At 34.7% G+C, this 19,764-nt stretch overlaps 1 protein-coding gene across 1 annotated transcript in view; it reads left to right on the top strand.

Moving 5' to 3' along the window:
* Positions 1-6,703: 6,703 nt before the first annotated feature.
* The window catches only part of LOC129875270 (cullin-4-like), a 31,517-nt gene continuing 18,456 nt past the window's right edge, over positions 6,704-19,764 (top strand). The window contains exons 1-4 of the mRNA XM_055950722.1: positions 6,704-7,163; positions 16,049-16,164; positions 16,239-16,585; positions 18,570-18,750. Of these exons, the coding sequence (XP_055806697.1) occupies positions 6,809-7,163; positions 16,049-16,164; positions 16,239-16,585; positions 18,570-18,750 (999 nt within the window). The 5' untranslated portion in view covers positions 6,704-6,808. The remainder of the gene's footprint in view (positions 7,164-16,048; positions 16,165-16,238; positions 16,586-18,569; positions 18,751-19,764) is intronic.

The following is a 19,764-nucleotide window of genomic DNA, read 5'->3' as shown; positions in this document are numbered from 1 at the left end:
GTTTTAATTCCATATATTGAGTTTTGAGTTGATTATGAAAACTTTCGTTGAGTCTCCTATGTATTTGCTGATACTGAGATTATTCCTATGAATTCGAGTTCTTGAATTTAATGTATATGTTTTCATTCACATGAACCATTGTTGATTATTTGCATTATTTATTTTATGCATTATTTTGAGATGAAAGAATGATATATTTCATGTCTTTTAATTGAGAAAGAGTTTGAGCATGAGTTTGAGTTTTGAAAAAAAATTTGTTCACTGTTGTGAACATGATCATTATGAGTCTTAATGAATTTGAGTAAAATGCTTTTAAATCCTTATTTTTAGACTGACTTGAGAAGTTAAAGTATAATTTATTCATCCATTGAGATTGAGAAAGTAAAATTCTTTTAAAGAGAAGAGTTGAGTTGAGAAGAGTTGAGCTAATTGAGTAAAGTCCAATGAGACTAAATAAGCTAATTGAGTACATACACTCACTTGAGATATGAGCATAAGAAATATATTTTTGGGAGTAGTATTGAGCACTGATTTGGGTAAGAGTATAGAACAAATCCAAGCCCATAAATTACGTAGGCAGTGGATAGGATTATGTCGTTGATTAGGGCAACTCTTAGCCTAACTGGGGGCTTTTATTGGATCCATGAGATGAGTTGCGTCCCTTATCCTAGCAAATTACTGGACGATTATGGAAATGACAACAGTTAGTTGTATCATCATGAGACTCATAGTGAGGATTGTCGGTTAGAAAAAACATCTCAAGAGTAAAATAGTATTTTTAAAGTGAGTTGCACTTACTTATTCATATCTTTTAAAGCTCTATATTATTTATATATATATTGCATGTTTTATTGAATTGAGCTATCTCAAAGTTGAGTTCATTGAGTATTCATTCTATTGATTGAGTATTTATGAGTAAATTTTTTTTAGCTATTTTACTTATCGTACATTCCATGTACTGATGCATGCATCGTTTTATGATGTAGACAAAGAAGATAGAGATCCTCAATTAGCGCATCATTGAAGATTAGTTTCCACTCAGCTTTTGGTGAGACCTCATTGCATTCAGAGGAGCTCTTTCAACCATTATTTTTGTTTTTATTATTAGTCCTTTGAAGTAGCCGTGGACCTATCCCGATACCTATTTTAGAGTTAATATTAGAGGCTTCATAGGCTAGTCATAAAAAGAGTTAGAGTTTATTCAGTTTTCTTTTCTAAGTTCATGTTTTGCAAACATTGAATTACATTATGTTATATTCAGAATTTGAGATTTATTTATGAGACATAAAATATATTTATATTGCGTGCTCTTTTGAGTTAGTCTTACTAGTAGATAAGTCTTCCGCTTAGTAGTGAGTTAGACCGAGGGTTCGCTTGGGAACCAACATTGATTTTTGAGTATCGGCTACGCCTAGGGTATAGAATCAAGGCATGACACGAAAGCATATATGATGGCAAAGTAACCCCACCTTTTTCCATCCAGTTCAGTTCCAACATGAGGTAATAGTTCCTCCATAGTATTCTATTTAGATTCACTTCTTTCAGTCATTCTCATGTCTCAGTATGCATGATGTTCATGAAATCAATTCAGCCTTTATGTTTTAGTTCAGAACCAGTCAATCCATCAGTTTTAGTATTCAATTTTCAATTTTGGATTGTTGATCTTTTCCCTACTCTTTTCACCCTAATTAGACTCCATTCGAGGACGAATATTGCAAAGGAGGAGATATTATTACACCTCAGAAATTCCTAGCTCAAATCAGATCAGGAGAAGCTCAGAAAATTCTAAGTCTGTATATTTTTTGTATTTATGGACACCATCTACAGGCCATAAATAGAATCAGATGGGATCCATAGAAGAAGACTCCAGAACCAGGAAGATTAATCGGAGATTTATAGGTTGAGTTTATGGGTAGTAGATTTGAGTCGTAGACCAACTTTAGAAACTTAAATTTTATCTGAACAAGATGAGAAAGGACTATAGATCGTAGATTGGTTTATAGACCATTGATAGGTCTCGTAAACCAAACTTCTATAACTCAAAAATCTCTTTGATTCTTACGAAGCCCATTTATGAACCGTAGTTGGAACTACGGTCTGTAGAAAGGGTCTCGTGAATCAAAGTTCATGACCTTAGAAAAATCAAGCCTGATTTTACAAAAGGAATCTACAGCTCGTAGATTCATCTATGTGCCATAGATGACCCTCGTAGATAACTTACGATAGTTTTTAGTCAGGTTCGTTTTGATATTTTTCCAGTCTTTTAATCTCTATACTATATCATTTTAGCCATTCTAAGTGGGATTATGAGATTTCTATCGACCTAAACCTCCGTCTCACGCATAACACCCAAAAATTAGATTTCCTCTCTCTCAAGGTTCCTCTCAAGCAAGAACTAGGATTTCAAAAATTCAAGTCTCCATTCAAAAATTCAAGCCAGGGTTTCCATTCCAGGTGTATGAGATTCCATCAATGGATATTCTCTCATCCATTGAGTCCTAAGAAAACCTCAAATTTTTAAGCATATGATTTCCACAAAACTTAGGGTTTCTATGATTTCATAGAATTTTATTGAAATTCAGTGCTTCTTCATGAATAACCTTTAATTGCATGATTTTACTTATAATTCCATGTTAACATATTTCATGAACCCTCAGTATATAAGTATTTTCATGACTTAGAATTGTGATCTTTCAGATGCATGTTTCATATTATCAGATTTCATAAATTTAGATACTTTTAGATGAAGCGTCTTTCAGTTATTATCAAAATTTATTAGTTTATCATGACTCGTGAGCTACTCAGCTATTTTTAGTTATCGGTATATTCGACATTATTTGATTATTACTATCTTCTATTAATTGCATATTTCCATGAGAGTTTTACTTAGCACCAAGCAAATATAGTCAGCGATCATTGAGACCTTTAGTAGCAATCTCTAAGTCCTAGAACTATGTGTCACCATAGGATTTAAGGGGTCTCCCATCAATTGAGACTAGCTCCTTAGTCTCTATAGATATTAGCTTAGTGGATCCACCTTAGCTCATATCAACCTTTATACCTTGATAAAATATATTAGGTCATTTTGATAGGGATTATACATCAAACTCCATGTAGTAGCTCACATGGTTATATGTGGGTTTTAGTATCTCCCACGATTCAGTCTTTCAGTTATTGCATGGACAAGAATTCAGTATTTAGTACAACATTTATTTCGATATCATGTCATTTGCTTGGTCAATTTATTAGTATGTTTTACAGTACAACATGTTTAACAGTCATATTTATTATGCATATCCTACATACTCAGTACATTCAAAGTAGTGACAACATACTTTCTGTCTATATTGTTTGATAATATAAGTTATGACGCTCAGTATCCAACTCGCGATTCGTACGATTTCCAATCTGTAGCAGCCAAGTTGGTGAATCCTCATACTACAAGGACAACCCTTATGTTTTTTTTCGGTCATTTTCTATTTAGTTTCAGACAGTTGAATTTATCTAGGGGCTTGTCCTAGCAACTTATATTAGTAGAGGCTTTTAGACAGTCAAAAAAGATTCAACTTATGTTACTCAAATATTGCTTATCTAGTACTTGATTTACTAAAATTATCTCAGTTTACTTCCCCTTTCAGTTAATTCAGTTATCTTCAGTTATTGTTTATGTTAACTCTTAGTGTCATGCTAGACCATGAGCTTAGCTTGGGGTCATTTGTGGCTCTAAGCACCACATCGCGACTAGGGATAGCCTCGGGTCATGAAATTTATGCACGATAGATCACTCCTTGATAACATTCTTTTTTTGTAATCTTCACCAACTTTATATATTTATATTGACAATTTTATTTTAGAAGATAGAGTGATTCATGTATTAGTTTCTACCATTTAAGAGATAACATGTAAATATAAAAAGTAAATTTATTTCAATCAAAAGAAAAGAACATTCTAACTAATGCCACATTCATCAACACATACTAAATGGATAATCATAATATATTATTAAATTAAAAGCAGGAAGCTCCAAAGTGTAAAGTTGAATACCATTTTACCCCTACACTAAATCAAAATGTTATTAATTATTTAATTAATTGAATATTTAATAATAATAACATAAAGAATTTGAAGAGTTTGAAACTAATAACAAAACTTTACGTTAAATATAATCGCATCAATTGTATTGAATTGAGTAATCACCGGAAGAATTGTTTCATTTACCAAATAATTACTACATGCTGCAAATGTGATTTGTTTTGATCGTTTGAGATTCCAAACTATTTGAATTGGTACAAAACTATCCCCCGTCTACCTTTCGGCCCCAAATACCCCCAAAGTCAACCTTTTGGTTCAAAAATACCTTTATTTCTAACAGATGACACTTATAGGGTGGATGGACGGCAATATTATACAAAATCCCATAGTTTAAGGACATTTTAGGCCCTTCTTCGTTAAATAATTTGAAATTACTAAATATATGGGCTTATATGATTGACCTGATTTTGGGTTCCATTGTTAATTAAAAATAATAAAGAGTTAGTCCTTTACTCTCTACACTCACCTCCCCCTCCCCCTCACTTCCTCACTCTGCCACCTTTTTTCTTTTTGGATCTTATCCACCATTTTAAATTTTAATATTTTTGACTAATGACAAAACAAGGGAGCAAAAAGGAGGAAAATAACGATGACATTTATATAGAAATAATAAGTTGCACAGAAGATGATTTAATTAAGCAATTATGTACGTATATTGCATTTTTCTATTGTGTATATCAAAAATTCAAAATAAAAGAATAAAAATAATCTTTTCTCCTATTTCCGTCCAACCCCACCATGATAATAATACAAATTAAAAGAATATGAACATGTAAGTTTATTTCAAATTTGAGTCCTTGATATCATAATTAAGAATAAGAGATTAAAAAAAGAGAGGGAATGAACATGATAATTGAATATTTGATAAAAAAATTTATATTAATAAAAATAACAATTTTTTTAAAGATAGACAATCAGACGAGGCGAGTATAGATTGTAGTTGAATTTTTAATTATGAGTTGTGCTATAATAAATTGAGGGTTGATTTAAAATAGGCCAATCGTAAGATATTATGAAATTAATAATTTTTAATATTATTTTCAAGCATATTGGGTCAAAATATGAATCATATGTGGTTTTATTATTTATTTGAGAAGAGTTTAAATTTGGATCAATCAAATTAGACAATATAATAAATAAATATTTAATGATTTTACTTTAGGAGAACTGTTAAAAATAAGGATAAATATGAACCAAAAAGTTAATATTGAGGATATTTTTGAGCCAAAAGGTTGATGTTAGAGATATTTAGGGGCCGAAAGTTGAATGAAGAGTAGTTTTGTACAAATTCAAATAGTTAAGGGGCATTTTAGGCCCTTCTCCATTGGTTGATAATAAGTAACACTTACAAATAAATTTGTCATTTCGTCTATCACACATTATAAAAAACCACAATAATTTAGGTGCATACAAAATCTAAACTTTGTAAATTGTGAAAAAATATAATTAGGGAATTAAAAGGCATGAAGAGAGGGATTTGGATTGAATCTTCTGGTCGGAATTTATGAGTTCGTGTAATTTATAGGGCTTTCAACCCTCCCAAGTCCTAACCCAACAACAAAAATTTTTTGGTTAGCTTTTTCTTTTTTGAGTTTCAATATGTATGATCCTATGAACAATTTCTACCTCACTATTTATTTTTATTTTTATTTTAGAATTTAAAGAAAGTGTGATGAGAAAAATACATTCATTCACCTATACTATTTAGGAATCAACATACAAAGATGGATACCATCCATCATATTGATAAAAAATAATCAACTTGAGAAAACAAGAAAATGAAATGCAAATGAAGAAAGAGAAAGTAAGTATATATAAAGGTGGAAAAAGGCATCATCTAAGAGAGTATGATAAAGATATGCGAACTCTAAATAATGAATTTATTTATTTTCAAACCATGCTTCACATACTTGATTCCTTTCTCCACTATAAAATTTTTATCATTAATAATTTTATTCATTTGTAATTTTGAATAACTTACAATGACGTTGTGCAATTTTAATCATTATTATGAGCCTATAGAACAATTGATATGAAATCAAGTATACCATTCTTCTTCTCTCACTTTTATATATAATTCAATGTACTTTCAATTTATTTCTACAAACTTTCTTTAAATGTATCTACTTATATTATTTTCCTTTTAATTGTTAAAAAATTGTGAAATGATACAAATGTTGCATGATGTTTTGTGTATCAATTTTATTTATAGTTAAAGAATATATTGAAGATAAAGTTACACAATGTGCTAGGATAAACGTTATTGTTCATTGCTCAATCTCAAATCTTACCATTAACTCATATTTTAAGTTTCTATTTAAATATTAAATATATGTTTCAATTTAACAAAGCTTTTACTTAATTTGTTAAAATTTCAGTTTAAATCTTAAATATATATAATTCAATTAAAAAACGATAAAATACTTATTAGAATTTGAAACAAGTTGATTTTCACCAATTTCCTTGAATCTTCCTCTTTGAAACCAATTCTATCACTCATTTCTGTTATCATCATTTTTGTAGAATTGGGCTAAAACGGAAATTGAAAGGAAAAGCTGTTTTTTTATTTTTTATTATACATTACATAAACATAAATGAATACTCATTTGGGTTAAGGAGGTTTCTTTCTTGTTTGTTCTTCTCTTTTAATAAAAAAACAAATATAATAAAGAAGAAGAACAAAATGAGCTCTTCTTAAACACTTCTCTTCTCGTCTATGTCTCAACCCACCACCAAGCCCAAAAAGCGCTCATCACCCTTCAGCTCCACAAATCCCTCATCATCGTCCTCCTCCACTCCGACCACCGGTGGCGGCCGAGCCCCAGCTTATTCTTCCATGAAGAAGGCTAAGTCACAAGCTCTAGCTTGTTCTATTGACAACAAAAACGGTCAGCACGTTCACTTTTCCTCCGATATCGATAACCTTGACGACCCTTCTGGAAACTCCTCCATGATGGAGGATTCCAACATCGAGGCCTCCTCAGTTGGTGGTGGGGTTACGTCCAATTTGTCTCGCAAGAAAGCTACCCCTCCTCAGCCTGCTAAGAAACTCGTAATTAAGCTCCTTAAAGGTATGATTTCGACTTAGTACCTCTGTAATTTTTTTAACAAAATTGATTGCTGGAATGAAATTGGCCTCAATGGAGCTAAATGGGGAGTGATGATTTATATAGCCAACTGCATCTAGCATTGGAGCCTAGAATTGTATTTGTACAAGTATTCGGTTTTATAAAGATTGGAATTTTCAAAAGTACTTGAAGCTCTCCTCTTTTGCTGCTTTAGTTCTAATTTGTGATGCTCCTTGCTCATATTAGGGTTGAGTAAGGGTTTTTAGAAAAAATGAGACATTTTATACCTGAAATAAATGATTAATTGTGAAACTATGTGCAATTAGGGCTGTACTTTCTTAGAGGGATTGTATTATTTTCAGATACTAAGTTGTCAAGTATTAGTTCTGAATTAACCTGATAAGGGATAGTTAATGTGGTGAAGTAAAACTATGCTAAAGATATAACTAAAAGGTAAAGACTGTGATTTTCTCCCAGCTGTTGTTCTCTAGCACATATACTGAAGTTAGACTTGAGAAATTCAGTCTATCATTTTACTGTACGATAGAATTTCGTTGGATAGTGTGCTAATGAGTAATCTTTAAGAACTTTGTAGGAACTCATATGCACATTTGGTTGGCAAAGATATTATGATGATGCTGTTTTAATAAAATAAGTCCTTCATGGAATTGTGAATGCTATCTCAATTTACATGGATTGTTATTGATGTTTCATTTTAGCTTATATTATCTTCTCAACACGCTCGAGTTTAGACTAGAGCTAAATTTCTTTACCCTTGCATATGCTTGATAGCCAACGAGAGAATCTTAGTTTCCTGCAGTCTTGAGTTTCCAGTGCTTCAATAGTTGGCCAATTTTATGCATACATATTTTCTTGTGTTTTCCTCACAGCTTTCCATAGCTTGTGCGGAACTTCATTTTTTTTTTCTGTTGGTGAAGTAATGACATATTAAAAAGACATCAAAAAGATGCAAAATTACAATAAGAGGTGAGTTAGCTCAAGTACCATCATAAACTTGGCTAAGAGCAGGGAACTAACATCATCAAAAAGTTGTTCATATCTATTTACAGAAGTCAAAAGTAAACATCTAACTTTCCATATTAGTTACCGAGAAAAAACCCTGATCTGTGGTAGTGGTTTGAGGTCGAGATTCCATCAAAGCATCTGCAATTCCTTTCTATCCAAACACACCAAAAAATACAAGCAGCGCTGGTCGTCATATATCAACTCTCCATAAACCCCAGCATTCATAAGCTTCTCTGATCGTCTGATTCATGGCTCAACTGAGTCCAATAATAGGGTGAAACATGTTCCATAGGTCTGCAGCCACTGGACAATGCAAAAGGAGGTTGAGAAGCACATTAAGTGGCGACATGTCATCCTTTTCTGATGGAGACATCTGTACAAGAAGAATCATTAATCATTGTGTTTTTTTTATTTGCGTTCACGGACACAGTAGATCAAAATCTTAACTAAAAGGGACTGCTTGTGGATTTCTCCAATCCTGAGGGGAAGTAAACACAACCTTTAAATCACAGGGTAGATAGTGTTGAATCAAGTCATGCTACAAGAGAATTGAAAGAAAGCAGCAATTTTGATATACATTACCATTACAAAGTATTGCATATGAACTGTTCTTTGGTGTAGGTTCACAAATGTTTTGTATACCTGTTGTATGCTGAGTTTTGTTTCCTAGCATATCAATGAATTTGTTTACTTTATTAACAGGACGAAAAAAATTATTGTGTATGAAATGCATCTTTCCCCTTGAGAATTTCTTTTTGGTTGGTTATGTGAGGGTGGCTGTTCTAGTAAAGAAGTTACTTACCAGTAACTACAGATGCATTCTTCTCATTAAGATGCCATCAAGGACATGAGAAGTAAAATATGAAAATAAGGAATAACTAGTATGCATCGTAGAATTCTTGCATTGACGAAAATGCTGTGGCCTGTAATTGTTTCCAAATTTTTGTGGTCATGTTACTTATAAAAACCAATTCTGTGATTATGCTGCCAACCTTCTTGAAACTGTCCAAGTAAAGGTGAGTCAACACCAGATCTGTGACTGCTGAAAGGTTCTTTCTCAAACAGCATAGTCAGAAAAATCTTTCATTTGCTTCGCCTAATCTGTAGTGAGGCAGCTCTGATACTGAACTTATTATACCCGGCCGGTGTTTTGAATGCGCGAAGCAGAAAATTGCCACAAGGGCCTGCTTCACTAAAAAACATGAAGCGAGAAGCGAAACACTTGCATAATTGAAGTGAAGCACAATCTTAAAGGAATCTCAAGATGAGCATTGCACAAATAAATAAAATAATTAAACAAACAAGAACTCAACAAAGTAATATCTATTGTAAGTCTTTCAATTTTAAAAGTAAAGAGTTAATAATCATGGTAAGACAAGCAAAATCAAAGAAAATAGAGAAGGGATAAAAAATACGATTACCAAATTAAATAAATTAACAAACTGCAAAAAGACAAAAAATAAAATAAAAGAAAACAGAAGCACAAAAACATTTAAAGATAAAAAAGGACAGAAAAGCTGAAGAGCATTATCAAATTGAAAAAATTGACAAACTGAAGAAGATTCAACAAGAACAACAACTTACCCAGTATACCCAACTAATAAATAAACAAATAGGAAACAACAACATATCCTGTGTAATCCCCATAAGGGAGTTTTGAGATGGATGGTGTTTACACAACCTTACCTACCTTGTGAAGAGAGAAATGTTGTTTCGATAGACCCTCGGCTCAAGAAAAGCATATAAAAATAGTAAGAAAAGGAAATGCAGTGGTGAAGAAGCTCGACAGAAAATAATGGAGAAAAAATAACAAGTAGTACAATAATCGAAGCAAAGGAAACATGTAATAAAAAAAACTAAAGAATAAGTTAGTAGGAGAAGTAAAAATAATAATATTGATAAGAAAAATCAGACAATGCTCCGCTATTTACTAACCTTATACTCTAATCCTCGACCTCCATAATCTCTTATTTAGGGTCATGTCCTCAGTATGTTGCAAGTGTGTTATGTCCTATCTAATCATCTCTCCCCAATACTTTTTTGGCCTACCTCTACCTCTCCCTAGATCCACTACCTTCTCACTAGGGCATTTGTGTACCTCCTCTTCACATGTATGAACTATATCAGTCTCGCTTCCCTCATCTTGTCGCCATGGAGGCCACTCCCACCTTATCTCGAATATCTTTATTCCTAGTCTTATCTCAACCCAGTACGCCCACACTCCACATCCTCATTTTCGTTATGTTTTTGACTGGCTAACACTTTGTCCCATACAACATAGTTGGTCTAACAACCATCACTTTATAAAATTACCTTCAAGTCGTGGTGGCACAAAGTGAAAACAACAACATACCCAGTGAAATCCCATAAGTGGGGTCTGGGAGGGAAAGTGAAAAAAAATAAAATTTAAAAGGAAGTAGAGCAACATGATAGAACTATAGTCGAAGAGAGAGAAGAGGAAGAGATGAGAAAGCTCCATGAGCATTTTCTAAACAGGTCCCAATTTGTATTTCACTTCACACTTCACGGACAGCAGCGTCATGTCTATTGACATTTTTAACTTGCTTAGTTCTCCCTATCGATTCTCATCTTGGACAACTTCTAGAGAACAAGGTTCTTGTACTGTGACGCCTTTTTCATCAGGATTTTTATGAGGTCGTTGTGATGGTTTATCATCATAGCTCTGTGTGAGCCCAATTTCAACATCATCATCATCATACTGTGTTTTTTTCTCCTTCATGCTGTCAGACTCATCAAATGGACACTTTCTTCAACGCATGAGGTCCTCTCATTGTACACATTGTAAGCCTTTCTATGTGATGAATACCCACAAAAGATTCCTTCATCCTTTTTGCATCACACTTTCCTAGAGATTGTTTTCCATTGTTGTAGACAAAACATTTACTGCCAAAGGCTCTAAGATGAGTGATGTTAATATTTCTTGCCTTACGAAGTTCAGAGGGAGTCTTCTCAAGCAAGGGTCTAATCCTGCACCTATTGATGATGTAGCATGCAGTGTTGTCCGCTTCAACCCAGAACGACTTTGGAAGATTACTTCCAATGAGTATAGTTCTTGCCATGTCTTCCGAGGTTCTGTTCTTCCCCTCAACAATACCATTTTGTTGAGGAGTTCTAGGTGTTGAGCAGTGTTGTGAAAAAGCGCCGAAGCGCTCGCTTTAAGCGTGAAGCGAAGCTAGGCGAGGCTCTAGCGCTTCAATACCGTGAAGCGAAGCGATTTCATAAAAGCGTGCGCTTCATGGGAGAAGCGAGAAGCCCGTTTCATGTAGAAGCGAGAAAAAAGCTCGCTTATTTGGAAAAAGCGGGTAGTGAAGAAAATAATCTCAGTATTAAAAAAATTTATAGAGAAAATCATTCATATTTTTCCTCATAATTGTATATTAAGAAAAATTATAAAGTTAACTTCGTGCTATTGCCAGGAAGGTCTAAAAGCAAAAAGCATGAATCACTTGTCTGCCACAAAGTCCAAAAGGTTACACTTAGAGGATTGATAATTAGGTATAGATTAATTTAATACTTTGCTCACTTCCATTTCATTTTTGTTTGAAACTATTTTTTTTATTCAATCCAGATATAATATTAATATTTAATTAGAAAGCTAATCAAAATTACTTATAAGAATACTACTGATCTGCTCACTTTATATTACTTTTTCCATTTCATTTTTATTTGACACTATTTTTCTTATTAGTCCGTCCAGATATAATATTAACATTTTTATAATTTCTTAATTAAAAGCTTTTATTTCTACACAAATACTATGATATGCTTACACTCACAGTTTCTAAAGGTTCGATTTGGTACTCTTTCTGTTTCAATTTGATTGTTTTGTTTTGACTTGATACAAAGTATTAAAAAAAAACTTATGAACCTTGTGATCTTAAACTAAAGATATATTAATTGTATTTAAATATCTTTTAATCTTATAGTTTTAGGGGGAGTACTTTAAGGGGCAAGAAAAAAAGAGTAGCTACAGGTTCAAGTTCAAATAGAAGTAGAACTCTTGTTGATGAGTCCTCCGATGAAGAAGATGAGGACCAAGTAGAACCCTTGTTGATGGCACTTCAAGAGTTTGAGGATCTTGTTGAAGAATAGGATTTTGCTCTCTTTGTGATTTGGTTATGCATTTGCTTTATACGTTGTTACTTATGAAGATTATTGACTATCTATTTACTTTTTAATCTAAGTCTTTTGAGTTCTTGATTATTTATCTATGCATATTTTATATTTTTTATTTTTATACTAAATAGCGCTTTTTCTGAAAAAAGCATGCGCTTCGCTTCACGCTTCTCGCTTCTGTGAAGCGAGCCCCCATCGCTTTTTTCCGCTTCTCGCTTCTCAAAACACTGGTGTTGAGAAGTTGTGATCGATTTCATGATCCTCACAATATTCAAGGAAACTAGCGTTCTCAAATTTAGTACCATGATCAGATATGATGATAGCAACTTGGACATTCAACTTTCTTTTTAACTTCTTCACAAAGATTAATAACATGTTGAATGTTCCATCCTTGGATGCAGGAAATAATGCCCATGTAAACCTGGAATACTCATCAACAATCACAAACATTTGTCTCTTACCCTCTCTGCTTTGAACACTCATAGGTTCACATAGACCATGAGTAACAACTCCAGTTGTTGATTTGTACTGACCATCTTCGATTTGAATGAGGACTTGACATATTTTCCTCTGGCACATGCATCACTCACCTTCTCTTTATTGAACCTGGATTTTGGTAACCCAATAACCAGGTCTTTAGATATCAACTTGTTGAGCATAAAGAAGCTTGGATGCCCCAACTTTTGAGCCATAATAGTGAGTATTTTCATGTGCACTAAGACTTATAGCTTGATTCCTTGTGGAAGCTATGATGTCAGTTGTATCCACATTCTTTTGCTTTGTAGCAGTATAGTCACTTGAGGTAAAAAGAACCTATTTCCCCTTGTCACACATCTGTGACACGCTTAACAGATTGTGCTCAATCCGTTGACATACTATACATCCTCAATGGCATGACATTGGGAATTGTCTCCCTTCAGTAATCAAAAGGAGGTCTCTAGCTTTCAGTTTCTGAGTATAGCTTTGTGTAGAATTCAACCATGGCCATTTTAATTTCAACAGGTTCAACAATTTCCTCTCCCCTGATTACTAATCTGCAAGTAGTGTTATACCTTCTATGGGCTGTTGCCATCCTCTGAAAATATCTAGTGTTTCATCACCCTGCTTAAGCCATAAGACTATATTTTTGCCTCCAGCTTGATTCCTCATTCATGGCCAATTCCTCCAGTTCCACTAGAATTGTGGCTCTATCATCATCTCTTCTTCACTCAAATCTCTGATGTCTTGAGTGTGATCAAGGTCAGCTAATTCATTGAGAGGGCTGTTCTTCCTGTTAAGTAGGTCACAAAAGGTTGTTTTGCTCCATTCTTTAAGTTTCTGTTTTAACATTTTTAACTTGATGCTAGTTCTGTAATCCTCGTACCATGAAATCATTCCACCGTCTTTGGATTAAAAGTATTGAAATTCTCCCATTCAAGCCACCGATTCTCAAACTTGAAGTAAACATTTTTTTCCCCAATTGTCACATTCTAGGATGATGGGGCGGTGATCAAAGACTACTCTTGACAGTATTTTCTGTCTGATGGCTTTAAAGGACTCTTCCCATTCCATGGAGTAAAGGAATCTATCTAATTTTGCTGCGCTATGATGACTTATACCTCTGAACCAGGCATAATTCCCTCCAATTAGGTGAGGATCATGTAATTCCATGTCTTCAATCACCTGGAAATAACAACCATATTGTTTGTGATTCTGTTACATCCCCTTCTCTCTATCATAAATCTGTTTGTATTAAAATTTCCACATGTGATCCAAGGTCCCGAGACATAGACTTCTAATTGCAGCAATTTCTTCCCAGCAACTCTTCTTTGGACTATATGGAAGGAGAGATATAAAAGCGCGTTTGAGGGGCTTGAGAACGATTTTTATATATTGGAGGAATAACTTGCGTTCTCCATTTTCCTTTGGTGCTCCCGTGAGATCGAAATAACATTATTTACTTTATCAAAATAATGATGTTTGGTTAAAGCAAACTTATGATGGTTAATCGTCCTTGCATTATGAGGAAATTATTAAGGAGGGAATTTTAGAAAGAAAGCTCGAATACAAAAACTACGTCTTAATCCCTCACAAGTTGAGTTGGCTATATGTGAATCATCACTGATATGTTTTCCATTTAAATTTATTTCAGGCCAACATTATACAGATTAATACAATAAAGAGTACGAGACATTCTCAATTTTGTAGTGGTATAAAAATTTCTGATAGGGCTAAAAGACTTAGAAAGCATAGGACCTAAAGTAAATGTACTAACATGACAAAAACATTTTCCCAACTAATTGGTGTCTCTTATATAGATCTTTTTTCGTTGTGCCCTATCTTTTACTAGGTCTGTAAGAATTCTAAAAAATTATAGGCCTTTCGAGACAAAGAAAGTTTGAATAACTCAACTTCAAATTCGTTATTTTTTTTCCGCCATTTCGGAAACTCAAGAATTGAAACTGCCCTTTTGATAATTTCCTATCATTTCTTTCTAGAGTCCCTTTCAGTTAAACCTACAACATCAGTGCTACCAAACTGTAGGACATCCCTTTCAATTGGTCTACATCAATCTCACTGTAGAATGTCATTGTAGAGTATCCTTACTTGTTTGCTTTTACATGGTTTTGTCTTCTATATATATCTTATTTTTTTGATAATCGTGGCGTCCGGACCAACTTGCGTGCACCTCGACTAATTTCACAGGGTACTTAATACCTCCCATTAGCATAGGTACCGAGCAACTCGGGTGACTCTGTCCCCTGAGGCTTGGACAGATAAGAAGAAATCACCTGATTTTTGCCTCTACTAGGATTTTTACTGAGACTTCATGGTTCTCAGTCCACTTCATTTACCCAGTGTAGTCAAAGGCGCGCTTAAGCTCTGAAGCGAGACTCAAAACGTGTTGAGCACTCGCCTTGCTCTATGTGCGCTTCAGTGTCGTCATCAAGGTTCTAAGACAAACTTTTCCTTGCAAATGAGCCTCTTCTCAAGGAGTGACACTAAAACAATTGATATTTCACTTTATCATAATTTGTTTCAATTTCTTTGGTCATATATTTGTCATTCATGTTTATAATTATTAGTGTTGGACTAAACATATATATTTGTATTTTTTTCTCCCTTTGCACCTTTTTTCATTAAAGCCCACGCTTTATTTGCGCTTTGGGCTTAAAGCCCCAATGGACCTTAGAGCGTTTTTGCGCTTTTCGCCTTTGATTTAATTTATCTTGTCATTTATTGTTTATAATCTTAAATGATTTATGCTTGTCATTCTCCAGTGCTCCTACCACTGTTTACCTTTTTATTAGACAACAAAGATACTAATAAAAGAAGAAGAACGTTAAGAGGAAGGTTACTAATAAGCTGCTTTTTAAATAAACAAGGCTCTCGTTATAGCTTTATAACAATGAAGAAAAAGAAATCAATTTTAGATGCTAGTTCATTAATAGCATGCTGAAGTAAATAGCTGGAATCCCATATGCTTTCTGTGTTAATGCTAAGTACTGACTTGAAGGGATTTGTCTGATTAACATAGTTTGTTTTCTCTATCAAGTAGAATCCTTTCTTCTTATAAGTTCCCTTATTATTATTTTGGCATGAATAACTTCATATCTTTTAAGCTGGAGTCTTGACCAATAAGATTTTATTCATTCTATTCTTTGATGACATTGAACTGCTATGGATTAATGTAGATGAAGTGCATTGTATATGCTTAACCTTTCACTCATTTTTTTTTGTTGTAGCAAAACCTACATTGCCAACAAACTTTGAAGAAATTACTTGGGCAACTCTAAAGTCAGCTATTAATGCGATATTCTTGAAGCAGCCTGATCCATGTGACTCGGAAAAGCTTTATCAGGTGCATGTTGCAGCATTGCTTTCTAATACTGTAGTTTATAAATGTGTGCTGATTGAGTTTTCTGTTGTTGGTAGGCCGTCAATGACCTTTGTCTGCACAAAATGGGTGGAAATCTATATCAACGAATTGAAAAAGAGTGTGAATCACACATGGCTGAAGCGCTACGTTCTTTAGTTGGCCAAAGTGAAGATCTTGTCGTTTTCTTGTCGCTTGTTGAGAGGTGTTGGCAGGATTTTTGTGATCAGATGTTGATGATTCGTGGAATAGCTTTGTATCTTGATAGAACATATGTGAAACAAACCCCAAATGTGCGTTCACTTTGGGATATGGGCTTGCAGCTTTTCCGCAAACATCTCTCTCTTGCCTCAGAAGTAGAACACAAAACTGTTTTTGGCCTCCTACAGATGATTGAGACCGAAAGGTTAAGAAACTTTCATGGTTGAATTTAATGATCTTGAGATTGATGGGTTCATCTTGATTGTTTGTTTATGTGTTTCTATTGGATTTTTGGTTGCGTTTTCCTTAACTAGTTCAAGTGACTACTCCTAATACCTAAAGTATTAGAAGAATGAGATCTTAAGTGCATATTGCTTTGTCTCTTCAATGCCATGTTTGGCAGTATCAAAGCTTCTCTCTTTCATTTGGGGAGAGAATGAAAAGAAGATAGCTAAAGCTTGGCTTTCTTTTCTTCTCTTTATTTTTTTGGAGAGTTGTATTGTATGAGTCGGAGAGTTCGCCGGTCAAGAACTCGCACGTCCAGGAGATGAAAGTAGTGAAAATTGAAAATAGGGATATTGAGATGGATGTGTGGGCATACTAAGAGAGATAAGATTAGGAACAAAAATAGTTAGAATAAAGCAGATTGGCCTTCGTGGTGGACAAGGTGAGGGAGATAAAATTGAGATGGCTCAGGCATGTGAAGAGGAGATGCAAAATGTACTAGTGAGGAGATATGAGAAGTCGGCGATGGTGGGTCTGAGGAGAGGTAGAGGTAGACCTAAGAAGTATTGGTGAAAGGTGATTAGATTGAACATGACACACCTGCAGCTTACAGAGGACGTGACCCTAGAAAGTAGGATATGGAGGCAGATGATTAGGGTAAAAAGTTATTAGGTAGTCGAGCGTTGTCTAGCTTCTCGTATCAGTATTATTATTATTACTACTTCTCCTACTATCATGTTCTTCGGTTTTATTATTACTTGTTCTCCATTATTTTCTGCATGGCTACTTCACTGTTGTGTTTCATTTTCTTAATGTGTTGATATTCTCTACGTGAGTTGGCGCAGAAGTTAGGCTTGGTGACCAGGCCATCCAAAAGAAAAGTAGTTTCAAGTACCTTGGGTCTATCATGCAAAGCAGTGGGGAGATTGACGATGATGTCACACACCGTATTGGGGCAGGGTGGATGAAATGGATGCTCGCTTCCGGTGTGCTATGTGACAAGAAGGTGCCACCACAACTTAAGGGCAATTTCTACAAAGTGGTGGTTAGACCGGCTATGTTATATGGGGCGAAGTGTTGGCCGGTTAAGGTCTCTCACATTCAAAAGATGAAAGTTGCCGAGATGAGAACGTTGAGATGGATGTGTGGGCATACTAGGAGCGACAAGATTAGAAACGAGGCTATTCGGGACAAGGTAGGAGTGGCCTCGGTGGAAGACAAGATGCGGAAAATGCGACTGAGATGGTTTGGGCATGTGAAGAGGAGAGACACAGATGCCCCAGTGCGGAAGTGTGAGAGGTTGGCCATGGATGACTTTAGGAGAGGTAGGGGTAGGCCGAAGAAATATTGAAGAGAGGTGATTAGACAAGACATGGCGCAACTACAACTTACCAAGGATATGACCCTAGACAGGAAGGTGTGGAGGACCCACATTAGGGTAGAAGGCTAGTACATAGTCTCGTTATTCTTCCTTATTAGTAGGCACATTAGCGCACTATTATTTCTTGTGCTTTGATTTCTGTTATTATCTATTACTTTTTGTACTTTGATTACTCTGTTTTATCCGTGTCGTTCTCGTTATTTGCTTTCTCATATATGCCTTATCTAACCTCTTTTATGCTTTTATGCTTTTATTGAGCCGAGGGTCTTTCGGAAACAGCCGTCCTACCTTGATAGGAGTCAGGTCTGCGTACACTTTACCCTCCCTAGACCCCACGGTGTGGGATTTCACTGGGTTGTTGTTGTTGTTGTTGTTGTACGTGAGTTGAGGGCTATCAGAACAACCTCTTTACCTTCACGATATAGGGTAAGGCTGCGTACATACCAGGCTCCCCATACCCCACTTTTGGGATCAGAATGGACATGTGGTTTTTTTTTTTTGGTGGGTGGTCTATACGAGAAGATACTTATGTTTTTATAATATCAGTCTTCTAGTATATTTCATTCTGGTTTTGTTTTTACAGATTAGGTGAGGCAGTTGATAGAACTCTCCTTAACCATCTTTTGAAGATGTTCACTGCCTTAGGGATTTATGCTGAAAGCTTCGAGAAGCCATTTCTTGAGCGTACTTCTGAGTTTTATGCTGCTGAAGGTGTCAAATACATGCAACAGTCAGATGTTCCAGATTACTTGAAGCACGTGGAGGTGTGCTTCTCCACTCCTCGTACCCTGCTGTTATTAGCTACAAATGTTAATAATGGATTTGTTTTACTGTCTCTTTGTTAATAATACCCTCTCCGTCCATAATTTCACCTTGTACTCCCTCTGTGTGGGTGGCAAATGGGCAGTTTGGACCTAAGTTGGTCTGGTCAAGATGGGCTGAATCAATAGATGGGCCAATGCCCAATCTTGCCCAAAGCTTGCTTGGGCCAAGATTGGCTTCAAGATGGGTCATAACCTAACCTCCCCATTTTGACTAAAATTTTATTGTTTCTATCAGAGATATTAATAAAAAAAAATTTAATCAAATAGCCACAAACAAGTCTTCATAATTGTTATATTATAAAATTTTATAAATTTATCTACTTGTACAACCATGAATTTCAAAAATGTAAATTTTAGCTAATTAATGATTATCTATCTATGCAGATCATAGATTCATGCTAATATTTCATCACATTTTCTACGATAAAATAGGTTTCAGTATAAATTTGCAATATATTACTTAATGCGATTGCATTTTATTTCTTATTATTCAATTAGTTTTGAGGCATAAAGTCCAAGTACAAGAAATTGTATTTTATTCCCCTTCTTCATATCTTCATTTAATTGGTACAAACAATTCTATATCAATTTTGTAGCATCAAAATGATTCTGAAAGAAGGTTTGTGTCATATAACTTGCCATTCAAAATTAATGTTACCCATAGACGTAATACTACCTCCATACAACATCTCTTTCTCACTAGTGCATGCTTACGCTGAGAGGTTTAAATGGGGAGAGCAAAAGAACTTTAGTGTGAAATCTGATGCTTCAGTGGGGGTGGGGTGGGGGGCTGACATTTGTGTGGTGGAAACAAAACTTGCAAGGAATGAGGTTCATTACTATCAACAACTCTGACGTAACAGATGGTTGAGAGAAATTCGTATGGATGCTATTAGAAGGAGTGGAGGAATTGTAGTGTTGTGGGATAAAAGAATCTGGAGGGGGAAAATGGTG

Source organism: Solanum dulcamara, chromosome 11 (genome assembly GCF_947179165.1).
Source record: "Solanum dulcamara chromosome 11, daSolDulc1.2, whole genome shotgun sequence".
NCBI classification, from domain to species: domain Eukaryota; kingdom Viridiplantae; phylum Streptophyta; class Magnoliopsida; order Solanales; family Solanaceae; genus Solanum; species Solanum dulcamara.
Note: the sequence above shows the minus strand (reverse complement) of the source record. Positions and strands in the feature narration are given on the sequence as shown.